Raw genomic sequence first — 14,112 nt, forward strand, 5'->3', positions numbered from 1 at the left:
TGTTTGTCGGTTTGGTGAAGTATGTGTTTGGTCCCTGGTGGCGTCGTTGTTTTCCCTTAATGATTACTCAGCAATGAGAACACAATAAGTAATTTAAACTAGAGCATGCAACATTTATCCTAACGTCTTTTGATTTACCCCCCCCCCCCTAAGTCAGAAGTAGTGGAAACATTTGGTTGTAATTGCACTATATTAACTGAACGTGCTGATCTTGGTCTTTTGTTTGGGACTTTGAATGTCCCCAAGCCCTGACTGCAATTTGAAATGATCCACATTATCCATTTACCTCTTTAATGGAAGTCATCTGAAACGGTTGCCTTGGAGAAATTATTTTCAATGATAGTGATCGAAATAATGACTGTATTTATGGTGTTGAGCAGCAGGCAGTAGAGAACATAGGTTATCTTTTGTTCTGTTCATTCTGAGGTACTTGTCATTTGGAAAGTTGCTCATTGCAGCCATTCTACTGTGCATTAGCTTAAAGGGAACAATCTATATTTAACGTCCAACCCAAGGTCTAAAGCTCCAGCTGGGAAAGCTTTAATGATATTTATTTAAACCGTTTCCCAAGATTAGCTGTCAGAGCTCTGCTCCCTGAATTAAAAATGAGGTCATGAAAAGATGGCATCAATAACCTTGAAATAGACTGCTGCATTCTCTCCCTGCATGCCGCTTCATGCTGATTCTTTGATTATACAGGTCAGTGGCTTTTTGCTGCCGTTAGTTATTTAAGCTCTCACTTTGTGTGAGCTGCTACTGCTACAGAAACATTACATTTATACTGTACATGTTGTCACTCTGATAGTTCCTGTGTTAATGCAGATTTAATGCCTGCCATGCTAGGATTTTTTATGTAATTGCAGGGGGGAATATCCATGGCAACAGTGGAGGCAATTGAGAATTATTTTCTCAGAGGTCGTACAGAGTACAACAAATAACAATAAATTCCACTCATATTAGTTAATATACCAGGTAATGTCAGTTTTTTATCTGATGAATAACCACATGTACACACTAGAGTGTGCATATTTATTTGGTTGGGATACAGGGTGGGATTCTTTTGCATACATTGCAGACGATATCATTGATTCTTTTATGCATTCCTCCTGGTATTGGTGTGCGTCTGCACTCACTCAAGCTGCACCTCAAATTGAAAATGCATCCCACAGTGTATAGGCTCATGACAAATTGGAACAACTTGGCAAGTCGCCACCCCGTGGATCATGTTAGAGTAGACTAAATCCTAAACACAGCCCTTACTCTGTGTTGCTTCTTGTTCCTCTATGCAACACTCAAGTCTCTTTATTACAAATCTACAACATGAGTTTTAAAAAACACATTGCTGTAAGAACCTAAAATGACAAGCTATAGGAAAAAAACTACTGGACAGATTGCAGCTGTGATAGCACTTAGATGAATGAAGTTTGATTGCTCTCCCTCCTCATTCACCTGGCACAACAAAGAAATAAGTAACCCACATGAAATATACTAGGCTTTTAAACCTAGTGTTTGCATTTAGGGGCTTGCAAATTGTGCCATACTTGTAGAGTTAGACATTTGGAAATACTGATAACAAGTCACAGTATTATTTGAAACATTCTTGCCATTGGCTTAGGAACAGTTCATGTGATTTATGTTGATGTATAATGATGAACAGACTCTTTTCACTATATTATAAATCTGTTCCTAATGTTGAGATTGGATTGAAGAACATAATGTTCTACACAGTGAACAACAGACATAATATCTAGCAGTTAATACAAACACTTACCATCCATTGCCCAACACCTGTCATGATTAAGGTTAGCTGTGTGCAGTTGAATGTAGTTTAGCCTTGGGGGAATGGTAAAGGTCATTTTTAGATCTGGTATTTCCAGACTCGACAAAAGGCCTTTCACTGCCCTGTTTAACTGTGTGAATCAGGATCACTTGAAGTGGTTGACTTTCTACAAAAGAGAGGCTTTGAAGCCAAATCTTTCCAAAGCTGAGGGAACAATGTCTGTTTATCCCGCTCTGACTCGGCTCTGAAGATTGGTATTTGCTTTTGTACAGACAGGAGTTATTGTTTTGCCAGTTCTTTGAAGCAGCCTAAACATAACAGTTGGTGATGAATATGTATTTTATGTTATGCTTCTTCTCTTCAAGAGGTTGTTTTAAAACTATCCCAAAATAGGGATCCGTTAACGCATTAAGAAAACCTCTGAACTAAACAGAACGCCAGCTCAAATTATCAGCAGCAGGAAAAGTACTGAATGAAATAGCCTATAGGGGTTTTCCGGCGCTTTGGTGACTTAGGCATTTCTTGGATTCCACAGGTAAATCCCCTTTAACTCAGATGACAGACCAGCTAATTGTTGATAAAAACCTATTTGCTTGTTTGGCATGTAAGTGCATTATTTTAATGGGACAGACATGCTCAATTGACTATGTCACTGAATTACAATTGTATTGATTTCCAAATAATCTTACAACAATACATTATACTAAGAAATGTCTTTAGCCTAATTACATTCCAATATGCTAGAGAAATCACTGTCTGTCTCCTTTGCCTATTGAACTTTTTAATGTTTTATTAGTGGATAGGTTACGTACTCAAATCTACCATGAACATCATAGAAAATGGCTGCTCATGTAAAGGCTCAATGATGAATAGCCATGAGCGGAAGTTAAGTATTTATTGACCTCACAAAAATGTAAGCTCTCCTTCCCTCATTGAGTAATTCCCTCATTGACTTTTCCATGTCATGTTGTGCTCATTCTGCCCTCTAGTGTGCAGGAAAGTATGTTGCATTTGATTTTGATATTGCCTGTGATATTCATTACGAGAAGTGTTCCTGAGAGGCATTTCCTGCTTTGAACTCAACCAAGGATTTATATAAGAGAAAGCCCTATATTTACATAAATGTAGCCTATTACTGTGCAAAGAGCCTCCCTGCTGCCTTCACATGTGGACTGAATTCCTTTCATGGCCTCTCGATTGCACACCCTACCCGGCCCCCTGCTTTCAGGAAATTACTACTTACATAAGTCATATTGTATTATCATTGCTGTATTATGTGATCAGGAGAATGTTATATGCTCTCCCTGTACTTATTATCGGTCTTTTACAGAGTCACTGGGCGCTATTTATAATGTGAGTTTTCATAGTTAACTGTTCAGCAACAGAGAAGCAGAAAATAATCCTGCCGTGCTAAAAGAACAGTGTTACTTTTTTTTTCATTTCCAAAAATAAATAAATAAAATAAAAGACTGTCTGGAATATTGAGTTTAACAATTGTGATGTAACATGGATTTAAAGGAGAATGTTCCACTGAGATGTGACAAGCACACCAGTATGGATGGTACCCCCACCTCTCAGTGGCATTCTGGAGAATTAATGTAGGGCAGGGCAACTTTGATTGGGTTGGGGGCCACAAAAAAATCMGATTTCGTCATGAGAGAACGCATTCGCTCGTGCGTTTGCATACCCACATCCATATCCACACTTGCAGTCAGAGCCATCCCTAGCCTTTTGGGGGCCCTAAGCGAAAAAATTAGCTGACTTGGGCTAATTGACTGACTGTTAGTGACTGACATAACAATAGAAAAACTGCAGATGCAAAACCAAATTTCAAAATTGCACTTTGTGTATTCTATTATTCTAACTCTAAACAGTAAGTTTAGCCCCCGACTGAGCCCCCCCAGGTGTGAATTGATCCAATAGAACTTTGTGTCTTCGTCTGTAGCCTAGCTCCTAAAACTCAATGCAGGATTATTTCATTCTCATCCATGTCTGCTGATAGATACTGATTTGTAATTGGTATTGCTAGACGCCAAACTCAGAAAGGCATGGTGTTCATTCTTACAGCAGATGGTACAGTATCTTTGCAGACTTGAAATGTGAGTGTATATGAAATTGCTCCCTATTTTCCTTACTCTATTTATACAGTAAGTCACGTCGAGTTCACCACATTATTTCTCAATGGTGCAGTGGTTTATGGTGAATAATTTTTTCACTCCATTAACATCTGTCTTTCTTCTCTCTCTCGCCGTCTCTATTTTCTCCTTCTCCCTCTTTCAAATAAGTCACATTTAATCGTACATTTCCTTTCTTGGCCTGGGGCCCGGTGCCAGCTGTATGAAATTTAGTTTTACTGCCTCTGCTGCCAGCAGTTTGGTTCTGAGAAATCCCACTGAGCCGCTTGAACCAATGCAGCCGTTTTTACCCCAGTATCAAATTTCTCGGTAACAATTAAGTACCTTACTGTGATTGTTTTCAAATAAAAGAGCAATTTCTAACGCAAGAATTTTGCTAGGAGTGTCAGGGAGTGGTCTGAGTGGGGAGGGGAAAACTGAAAACTAGATGTTATTGGCAGAGAGGTTTGGAACTCTCTTTCTTAGGCCCTATTCCCATTACAAGATACTGTGTAAAGGAGAGTCTGAGGAGCAGGGTGGTGAAAGATAATACTACTTTTCAATTCACATTACATCCTTGCCTTACGTTGTGGCTGGCAACGCAACATTTTTGGTCCACAGCTCAAATTGACCGTAAATATCACAGTAAGCACAAAATATTCAACAATGACAGAAAATGTTCTTCTAAACCATATCACACTATTGAATAATGCAACCAAACCATATTACACTCTTGAATAATGCAACAATTCACACATGTAACAGTACCAGTCAAAAGTTTGGACACACCTACTCATTCCATTTTTTTWWTTTTTTTTTWACTATTTTCTACATTGTAGAATAATAGTGAAGACATCAAAAATCTGAAATAACATGTATGGAATCATCGAGTAACCAAAAAAAGGGTTAAACAAATCAAAATATTTTGCCTTGATGACAACTTTGCATACTCTTGGCATTATTTCATAGTTTATGTCTTCACTATTATTCTACAATGTAGAAAATAGTAAAAATAGAGAAAAACCTTTGAATGAGTAGGTGTCCAAACTTTTGACTGGTACTATATGTGCAGACAAAGGGTTTATTTTCTCATCTGTAGGCTACACTCATTACATTTTAGCTTCAATACAAAAGCACAGAGTTGCTAACAGCATGTCTTCATCAATTAACGTTAGCCTATCAAAAATGTACGATTAACCCCCAAACTAGGCTTCATTTGTATCAATATCATGCAAAACATCATGTGGTAAAAGCAAATTGCGACTGAAACCGTGGGTATAAGTGAATTCACCACAACAAGCTGTTTTATATGGAAGGGCATACCCGCCACCAAATAATAAAATGCCTCATGATTTGTCAACGTGCACAATTAGTCTGTGCTTCAGTCTGATCAACTGTAGCCTCCTGATAACAACCACAGCTGCAGATAGCCTAGAGAAGCCTATGCACTCTGATCCCATCTGGGCCTGGCCAGGGGAAACGTAACGTCATGTTTTTATAGCCTAAGCTCTGTTTTTATAGATTAAAATAGGCCCATTTATTTGTGTTCTGAGAAAATAAGAATGTGATCAAATGTGGTTTATATTCACACTTCGGTGGCTAGGCTACCTCGGCCTTTTTAATCCAAAATGATTGATTGGAATTAAGTCAATCAACAGTGATGACATACTCACACAGTATCTTTTTAATTACAGATGCAAAGGCCTACACGATGCCACCCTGCATACAGCGACCTCAGCCCAGTTAGTTTTTGTCCAATTGCAGTTGTTGTCTCTGTTTGTGTAAAGGGTTTTAATGTTTTCATCCTCCCTAGGGCCAGTTTTTTTTAACCAGATGAGTTGATTATAAAAATGATCTGGTCCCATCATAGCCCATATAAAATGTTTGTTTTTACAGCTGATTTATTACTATGTTGTATGCTACAACTAGGGTCCGGAGTTGTTTAGGTTACTACGCGATCGGGTAAAACTCTGTGCCCCAGGAAAACAATTGACCCCCCACCACTCAGGGACCTGTGGTGCCACCTCTGAAATGTCCACACAATATTACAATGAAAAAACATATCCTATTTGTATGATCTGCATTTGACATGTGTTTGGTGGTGGGGATGGGCTTCCATAGTTTTACATGGCTCAGTGCAGCCAGCAGCTACTGTAACAATTTCAGAATGTAACAGGCTGTTACTGCATTTTCAGGTAAAAACTCAATAAAACAAGTCTCAGATATTAGGAAAATGTGTATACATTTCAGCCTTTTAAAAAACATTGCTCTGCTATTACCATTTATACTGTATGAGTGTTAGCTCATATAGAATGGGCTGCCGGGTGGCACAGCGGTCTAAGGCACTGCATCTCAGTGCTAGAGGCTTCACGACAGACCCGGGTTCGACTCCAGGCTGTACCGTGATTGGGCGGCGCACAATTGGCCCAGCGTCGTCCAGGTTAGGGTTTGGCCAGGGTAGGCCGTCATTGTAAATAAGAATTTGTTCTTAACTGACTTGCCTAGTTAAATAAAGGTAACAAAAAAAATTGCTCAATGAGACAATTCTGCTTACACTGCCCTGCTTCAAGGGGGGKAACTGTCGTGCGAGTGTCGTGATGTCACCAGGCAGGCCAAAACAGACTGAAATTTCAAGTGGTCTTTTCAAACAGCTGTTACACTAAAAGGGCATGATCATAATTACCTCACAGTGTGGAAATATATATAAAACACAGGGAATCTAGTTTTAGACTGCACTGGTACTTTAAAGGCATTTCTGTTTATGAACAAGCGAACCACTAATGATTCCTTGTTTGTTCTACCACAATGTCCCTTAAAAAGGGAATTGAGCAACTACTTAATGTGCACACATGAGAACGTGTTCATGCCTAAGTTGTTTCCTAATAGCATTTGGATTGCTATCATGAAAGCTGGCCTCACAAAGGAATGGGTAGGGCGAGGCTTTCCAAAATAATATTGAACATTTCATCACTGGCTGGTACCTCTTTTCGATATTTGATACTGTAATGTTTTGTGGTGTTTAACCTAGAGTATGCCACATGTTTTTCTCAGCATTTTCGTCAGTCCTTATATTGTTTCACACATTTGATGACCTTGGTGATAATAACCCCCATGGTGTCAGAACCCGCCCTGTAGTCTCATCAACAGCACAGCTCAGTCAGAATGGATGTTTTTTTAGTTACTCTAGCAGCTGTAGTGTGTTAACTGTTTCCCTGGTAATGTGATGTAAAGATTAACACGCCCTCACTGGGGGCCTCAGCCTTGCCTCATCTCCTGGCCCTATGCCAGGTGTTAGTTGGCTCCCCCAGCTCTCTCAGCACATACCAGCTCTGTGTTGAAGCATGCTCTATAGTCTATACTAACTGACTTACGCCCACCACCAGTGTACTCTGGTCAGTCAAGTGTCAAAATTAAGGTTGAAAGTTCCTTTCAGAATTTCAGATGTAATTCAAGTTATGTGTCTTTGTCTATGCCACAGTTGTAGGCCTAGCATCTCTGGTTTATCTAGATATAACTTCCTAGAGTGAATGTCCTCTTACAATATAAGTTGGACCTTTTCATTATTGACTGTCATGTCTTGAAAAAGGTCCCAAACCCGAAATGTTGACACCCAATAAACACATGCAGAGGTAATCGTGTGTGGGGGAATTCTTATAAATTGATTGAACTTTGCAGTTTTATTCCTAGCACCACTTATGAGAGACTGCGTAGTTGTTAATCTTTAAAAATGTGTTGATTTTTCCACATTTTTCATTGTAGCTACATGGGCAGGGTGTGTAACAGCATTCCTAAGAAGTGATACATTTATAGCCTTAACTTTGTTTCAGGTTAAGGTTAACTCAGTCTCTTCCCCTCTGACCTTTCCAGGCTCCTCCTACCCTATGAGAGGTACACCAAAGGAGAGAAGGACAAACCCCTCCCCTCAGCCAAACCCAAAAAACAGGAGCATGGGGCCCAAGAGGGGGGTGTCAAACCCAAAGSGGTCACAGCGAAACGACCTAAAGGTGGACTAAACCAGAGGCAGGTGGCCAGGAAGGAGAGAGAGAGCGACGACACAGCAAAAAGCCGGGAGCTCTCACAGGTCAGTCCTACTCATTTTCTGTCCGTCTGTCTCACACTCTCTCGTTCACGCACACTCTTTCTTAGAAAGATAACATATGCCAACGTCACACATACATCATGTATATGTATTGAATAACAGTATGGCATGTTTTCCCACTAAGGTATCTGAGGAGAAAGAGGAGAACCAGGAGCCTGCAGTGATGAAGCAGGATCCTCTTCCCAGAAAGGAGCCTGAAGAAGAGTTACAACACACCATGAAGAAAGAGGAGACATTGAGCCAGGAGGAAGTATCCTGCCTGAATCCCCCCAACACAGACTGCCACCAAGCCACACCTGTGCTCCACAGTGATCTGTGTCCACAGCCCGAGTGGAGACATCCCAGCCAGCCACAATCAGACACATTCAACCCTGAGCAAAGGGACCAAGCCGATGGAACCCTCTCTAAGACCCCATATCCACACAACTGGGACAACAACGACAGTAAGCCTAGGTATAGCAGTCTAGCTGACCCAAGCACACCTGACACTCCAGTAGCTAAAGACACAGACAGTCACGGTTATGGACATGGTGGGAGGGTGGGTAAGGTGCTGCCCATGTGTAAGCAGAGCCCACCCCCACTGCAGCTGTACTCTACAGAGCCACTCACAGACAAACAGGAATCCCCCAGTAAAAAAAAAGAGATAAATCAGTGTCACGTGCACACGCCAACAGCATACTCCAAGGACAACCTGGGGGTCATGTCCCCACTAGCCAAGAAGAAGCTCCTCTCCCAAGTCTGTGAGACAAGTCATTACTCATTCAGTTCCCCTTCTCTTCCTCCTCCCACTCCATCAGCCAGCGTGGGTGATGTAAGCGACAGCTGCGTAGAGGAGGTGGTGAAACTGAGGGAGGACTCCATCCCGGACAGCCCAGAGATGGCTCCTGTCTTCAGGCCTTCTGTCATTCAGCACGCCCAAAGCGTCAAACCCCAGCAAGAGAGGAGTCCTCTGGGGGATCTGTCTGAGCCTTTCACTTGCAGAGTGAGCCACTTCCAGCCCCGGCTCAACCCCCCCTGGCACCCCTACCTCCACAGGACTGAGCACCAGGATGGAGTGGAGAACGCAGGGGAGACACGGATGCAGCAGCACCCCAGTCAGGCACCACCAGGCTTTGCAGGCGACTGCTACTCCTCCCCTCACCTACACAACCTCTACCGGCAGACAGAGAACTGTCTGAGTCAAGAGCGAATGGCCAATTATCCCAACAGAGACAAACAGGMACATTTTATCGGGGAATGTCAGAGCAGCGAGGGCTTCAGCTTAAACAATCCTGACAGAGAAGGGTTGGCTTACAGAGCTCCCAACTTCTCTGAGAGGACACAAACACATGGGGATAGACCATTGGACGAGGAACCCCGAGATTTCAGTATTTCCAAGCCTGTCACTCAAAGAATGTCTTTCACAAAGCCCTCTTTCTGTGGCCTCCCATATCCCATGATGCATCAGAGTTTAGACTATCACCCCAAAGCATGCAGAGTCCTCCCCATGACTATATCTACACCCAAACAAAACCCAGACCCCCCCCAGCCCTTCTTCAACCCTAAAAGCCACGCTGAGACTGTCAGTGCCTCCAGACCCAGTAAGAGAAGCCTGGGGGAACTAGAGAACGAGGGGGTGCCAGACCGCAAGGTGCGAGTGGTGACCCCCATGCACCCCGCCGGCTCTGTCCGCAGGGGCGACCCACAGGGGGAGGAGCTTAAACCAGCTGAACCGGCGCACGCCATCCACCTCCACATTCCCGAGGGCCACACCTACCCTCCACACGCGCCCTTCTACCCAGGGATGTACCCCGGGATGCAGGACGCCCTCCATCACAACCTCCAGTACCTGAAGAGCCAGACAGCTGTGTCCCCCCTGGTCCCTCCACTAGCCTTCCACTCCATGATGCTACAGAGGCAGCTGATGGCCTCACAGCCCAGCCCCCATCACTTTTACAGGCACCCTGGGGGGACGGCCCTGTACGGGGACCTCCTGCACCACCTGTACCCCCTGTCCACCCTTACCCACCCACAGCTGTCCTCCATGCACCCCAGCACCAGACTCTAACAGACAAACCTACATGGAGCTTAACTGTCTCTACCTGGGACAGTGGATCTAGTGTTCTATTATTCAGTAAGCATGACAACACTGGTTAACTGTAGCTGGTGGATTTAGTCAGGCACACAGTTACATTTTRTTCTATTTTTCGTTTGTTTTTGCACTGTGCTGTATCACCACTTAAGTTACCTTGTCTCAATTTGCACTCTGTAGTGTTTGTGTTCACCAACCAGGTCCTTTCTCTCGCTCAACAGTCAGGTTCTTACTATCTTTGAGTGTGGAGGGACAGGAGACAGAGAAAATCCATTGGCATGCATGTCGAGGGACAATCAGATTTGCTGGGTCTCCAAAGGGATGGACTACATCACTGCAATGCAACAACCTCATCCTCCAAATGTGTTCTGGGGATTTTATCAGGTTGAAACACTAAAAAAACATGAGGGGCCTATCTAAAATAGACTCTTTACGCAAAGTTTGCCATTGGAAAGGTTAATGCAGCTGTTAAGCATTAGGCTACTCCACCTTCAATCAAGTTAATATCTTTTTAGAGCTCTCTAGTGTGGTGCTTTGGCCTGTTTCTGTTCATGTATAAGTCAACTACACCTGTATTCTTAGGAATTACTGTGTTAAACCACGGTGCTGTACAAAACCACAAGGTCCTGAGGTATTGTATGTACAGTACCAGTCAAAAATTTGGATAKAACTACTCATTACAGGGTTTTTCTTTATTTTTACTATTTTCTACATTGTAGAATAATAGTGAAGACATCAAAACTGAAATAACACATATGGAATCATGTAGTAACCAAAAAAGTGTTAAACAAATCAAAATATGTTTTATTTGAGATTTTTCAAAGTAGCCACCCTTTGCCTTGATGACAGCTTTGTACACTCTTGGCCTTCTCTCAACCAGCTTCAAGAGGTAGTCACATGGAATGCATTTCAATTAACAGGTGTGCCTTGTTAAAAGTTAAATAGTGGAGTTTGAACCAATCAGTTGTGTTGTGACAAGGTACGGGAGGTATACAAAAGATAGCCCTATTTGGTAAAAGACCAAGTCCATATTATGGCAAGGACAGCTCAAATAAGCAAAGKGAAACGACAGTCCATCATTACTAAGTAGTCAATCTGGAAAATGTCAAGAACTTTATTCAAATTTCAAGAAAGTTTCTTCAAGTGCAGTCGCAAAAACCATCAAGCACTATGATGAAACTGGCTCTCATGAGGACCGCCTCAGGAAAGGATGACCAAGAGTTACCTCTGCTGCAGAGGATAAGTTCATTAGAGTTAACTGCACCTCAAATGAATGCTTCACAGAGTTTAAGTAACAGACACATCTCAACATCAACTGTTCAGAGGAGACTGTGTAAATCAGGCCTTCATGGTCAAATTGCTGCAAAGAAACTACTACTAAAGGACACCAATAAGAAAAGAMACTTATTTGGGCKAAAAAACACAAGCAATGGAGATTAGACCAGTGGAAATCTGTCCTTTGGTCTGATGAGTCCAAATTTGAGATTTTTGGTTCCAACCACTGTATCTTTGTGAGACGCAGGGTAGGTGAATGGATGATCTCTGCATGTGTAGTTCCCACTGCAAAGCATGGAGGAGGAGGTGTGATGGTGCTTTTCTGGTGACACTGTCAAGGAACACTTAACCAGCATGGCTACCACAGCATTCTGCAGCGATACTCCATCCCATCTGGTTTGCGCTTAGTGGGACTATCATTTTGTTTTTCAACAGGACAATGACCCAACACACCTCCAGGCTGTGTAAGGGCTATTTGACCAAGGAGAGTGATAGAATGCTGCATCAGATGACCTGGTCTCTACAATCACCTAACCTCAACCCAATTGAGATGGTTTGGGATGAGTTGGACCGCAGAGTGAAGGAAAAGCAGCGCTCAGCATTTGTGGGAACTCCTTAAAGACTGTTGAAAAATCATTCCAGGTGAAGCTGGTTGAGAGAATGCCAGGAGTGTGCAAAGCTGTCATCAAGGCAAAGGGTGGCAACTTTGAAGAATCAAAAAAATATATATATTTGTTTACACTTTTTTGGTTACTACATGATTACATGTGTGTTATTTAATAGTTTTGATGTCTTCAATATTATTCTACAATGTAGAAAATAGTAAAAATAAAGAAAAACCCTTGAATGAGTAGGTGTGTCCAAACTTTTGACTGGTACTGTAGATAAAAMCTCATTTTCATCAGAACACCCAAGCTGTGAAGAAACCACATTTGACGTTTTTCATCAGTTTTTTAAGGCGAGTCGTATGGCTTGTCAGGAACATTCTCTCAAAATGTTTTGTTGAACCCTGAGAGATGGGAAGGTGACCCAGATACATTAATATATTGAACAGAAAGTATTTGTACTACACTTAACATTTGAGTCACTGATGCTGCCTACTGTGACATCTGACAGCACTTATCTTGACACATTGTAGCTCTGAAAAATCATTTATTCTTTCATGTATGGCTGTTTACTCAGCCTCCTTCGTTCAACAGCATACTGTATGATAAATAAAAAATGTGTCTTGTAGATTATTGCTTTGTGAATATGTGCCTTTCTTAATCTTTGATTACTGGTTGCAGCACTACAGTTATAAGGTTCCATTCTATCATCACATTGCAGTGCAAACTCATTGGACTGTAATTGTATAGTATCATAGTTAATGTTTAGCAAAGGCATAGTTAAGCACTGGTGTAGAGAATGGCTACTAGAATAGATTTATGTGCCACAGCCAGGCTCAGTGATCAAAAGGAACCCTGTAGCGCCTGAGGACTAATAGCACCTGGTCTGGGTTTACAACCATCATAACTGTTTTAATGGGTATTTGGGACATATGAAATATAGGTAACACATAGCCGTTTAATTTTGTCTTGAAGCCAATCAGAAGAGATTTAGCAGACACTTAAGATAAACATTAATTTACAATTACATGTTCTGAATGTCATGTTTGCTTCAGCGGCTTTAGTAACTACTGTTTAGGCTCCTTAATATTCAAAACTATTCTCTGGCATCTTTCTCTGTCTGACATCTTCTGTAAATAATAATGTAAATACTGTTGACTTCTGACAGTCTTATCATGTGTTATATGTTGTTATAATCTGTAAATAGTATAAATGCATAAAGCTGCTTACACAATCTAGATGTGTCAAAGGTCACCTTACTATATTAGATCTGAACACTATTTGTAGGACACTTTTTATTTGCTTGTTTTCCCACATTGTTTCCATACTGTTCATCTTTAACGTGTTTTTGATACGATGTGCCATCTGTTTACCAATCATTTAGCTGGCAAACAAGAAGAAAAACATTTTGTATTATATGATCCTCTGTATATTTAATTAAAATATTTTACTATCAACGAATGTCTTTCTCCCCTTAATTGTGGTGGTACTATACCACAGATGGGTGAGGTTGGAAAATATAACTCATTTTCTAAGAAGATCCATGATGAAATATTGAAATGTCATGTAGACCCAACTACAAAGGTCCAGGTAACTGCCAAAATAAAGGAGACACCAACATAAAGTATCTCAATAGGGCATTGTCACATCACGAGCAGCGAGAAAGTGTCTGGAACTCTATTGGAGGGATGCGACACCATTCTTTCATGAGAAATTCCATAATTTGGTGTTTTGTTGATGGTGGTGGAAAATGCTGTCTCAGGTGCTGCTCCAGAATCTCCCATACATGTTCAATTCTTTGAGACCACTCTTTCAAAGTCACAGCAATCTCTTCTTCAAGCCATGGTAGCCAAAATAATAGGCAACTGGGCGTTTTTATACATAAAAGTAAGCATGATGGGGTGTTCATTGCTCAATAAACTCAGGAACCACACCTGTGTGTAAGCACCTACTTTCAATATACTTTGTATTGCTCATTTACTCAAGTGTTTCCTTTATATTGACAGCTACCTGTATTTCAAGGCATATTGCAGGCATTTTGCCAGTGTTGGGTCTAACTCAATGTCTTAAGTCTTAATCACTGTGCAATTTGCTGACAGTATGTCTGGAACGGAAGGTTGCTAATAATTCAAAGGTTCGTGTTCCCATTTATAGTAGTTGTAACATGT

At 41.5% G+C, this 14,112-nt stretch overlaps 1 protein-coding gene across 1 annotated transcript in view; it reads left to right on the forward strand.

Annotated features, from left to right (window-relative positions):
- Positions 1-13,401, forward strand: part of LOC111978294 (AT-rich interactive domain-containing protein 5B-like) — a 69,649-nt gene extending 56,248 nt beyond the window's left edge. Inside the window, exons 9-10 of the mRNA XM_024008274.2 lie at positions 7,762-7,975; positions 8,118-13,401. Coding sequence (XP_023864042.1) covers positions 7,762-7,975; positions 8,118-10,040 — 2,137 coding nt within the window. The 3' untranslated portion in view covers positions 10,041-13,401. The remainder of the gene's footprint in view (positions 1-7,761; positions 7,976-8,117) is intronic.
- Positions 13,402-14,112: the final 711 nt, after the last annotated feature.

This window comes from Salvelinus sp. IW2-2015, linkage group LG18 (assembly GCF_002910315.2).
Source record: "Salvelinus sp. IW2-2015 linkage group LG18, ASM291031v2, whole genome shotgun sequence".
NCBI lineage: Eukaryota > Metazoa > Chordata > Actinopteri > Salmoniformes > Salmonidae > Salvelinus > Salvelinus sp. IW2-2015.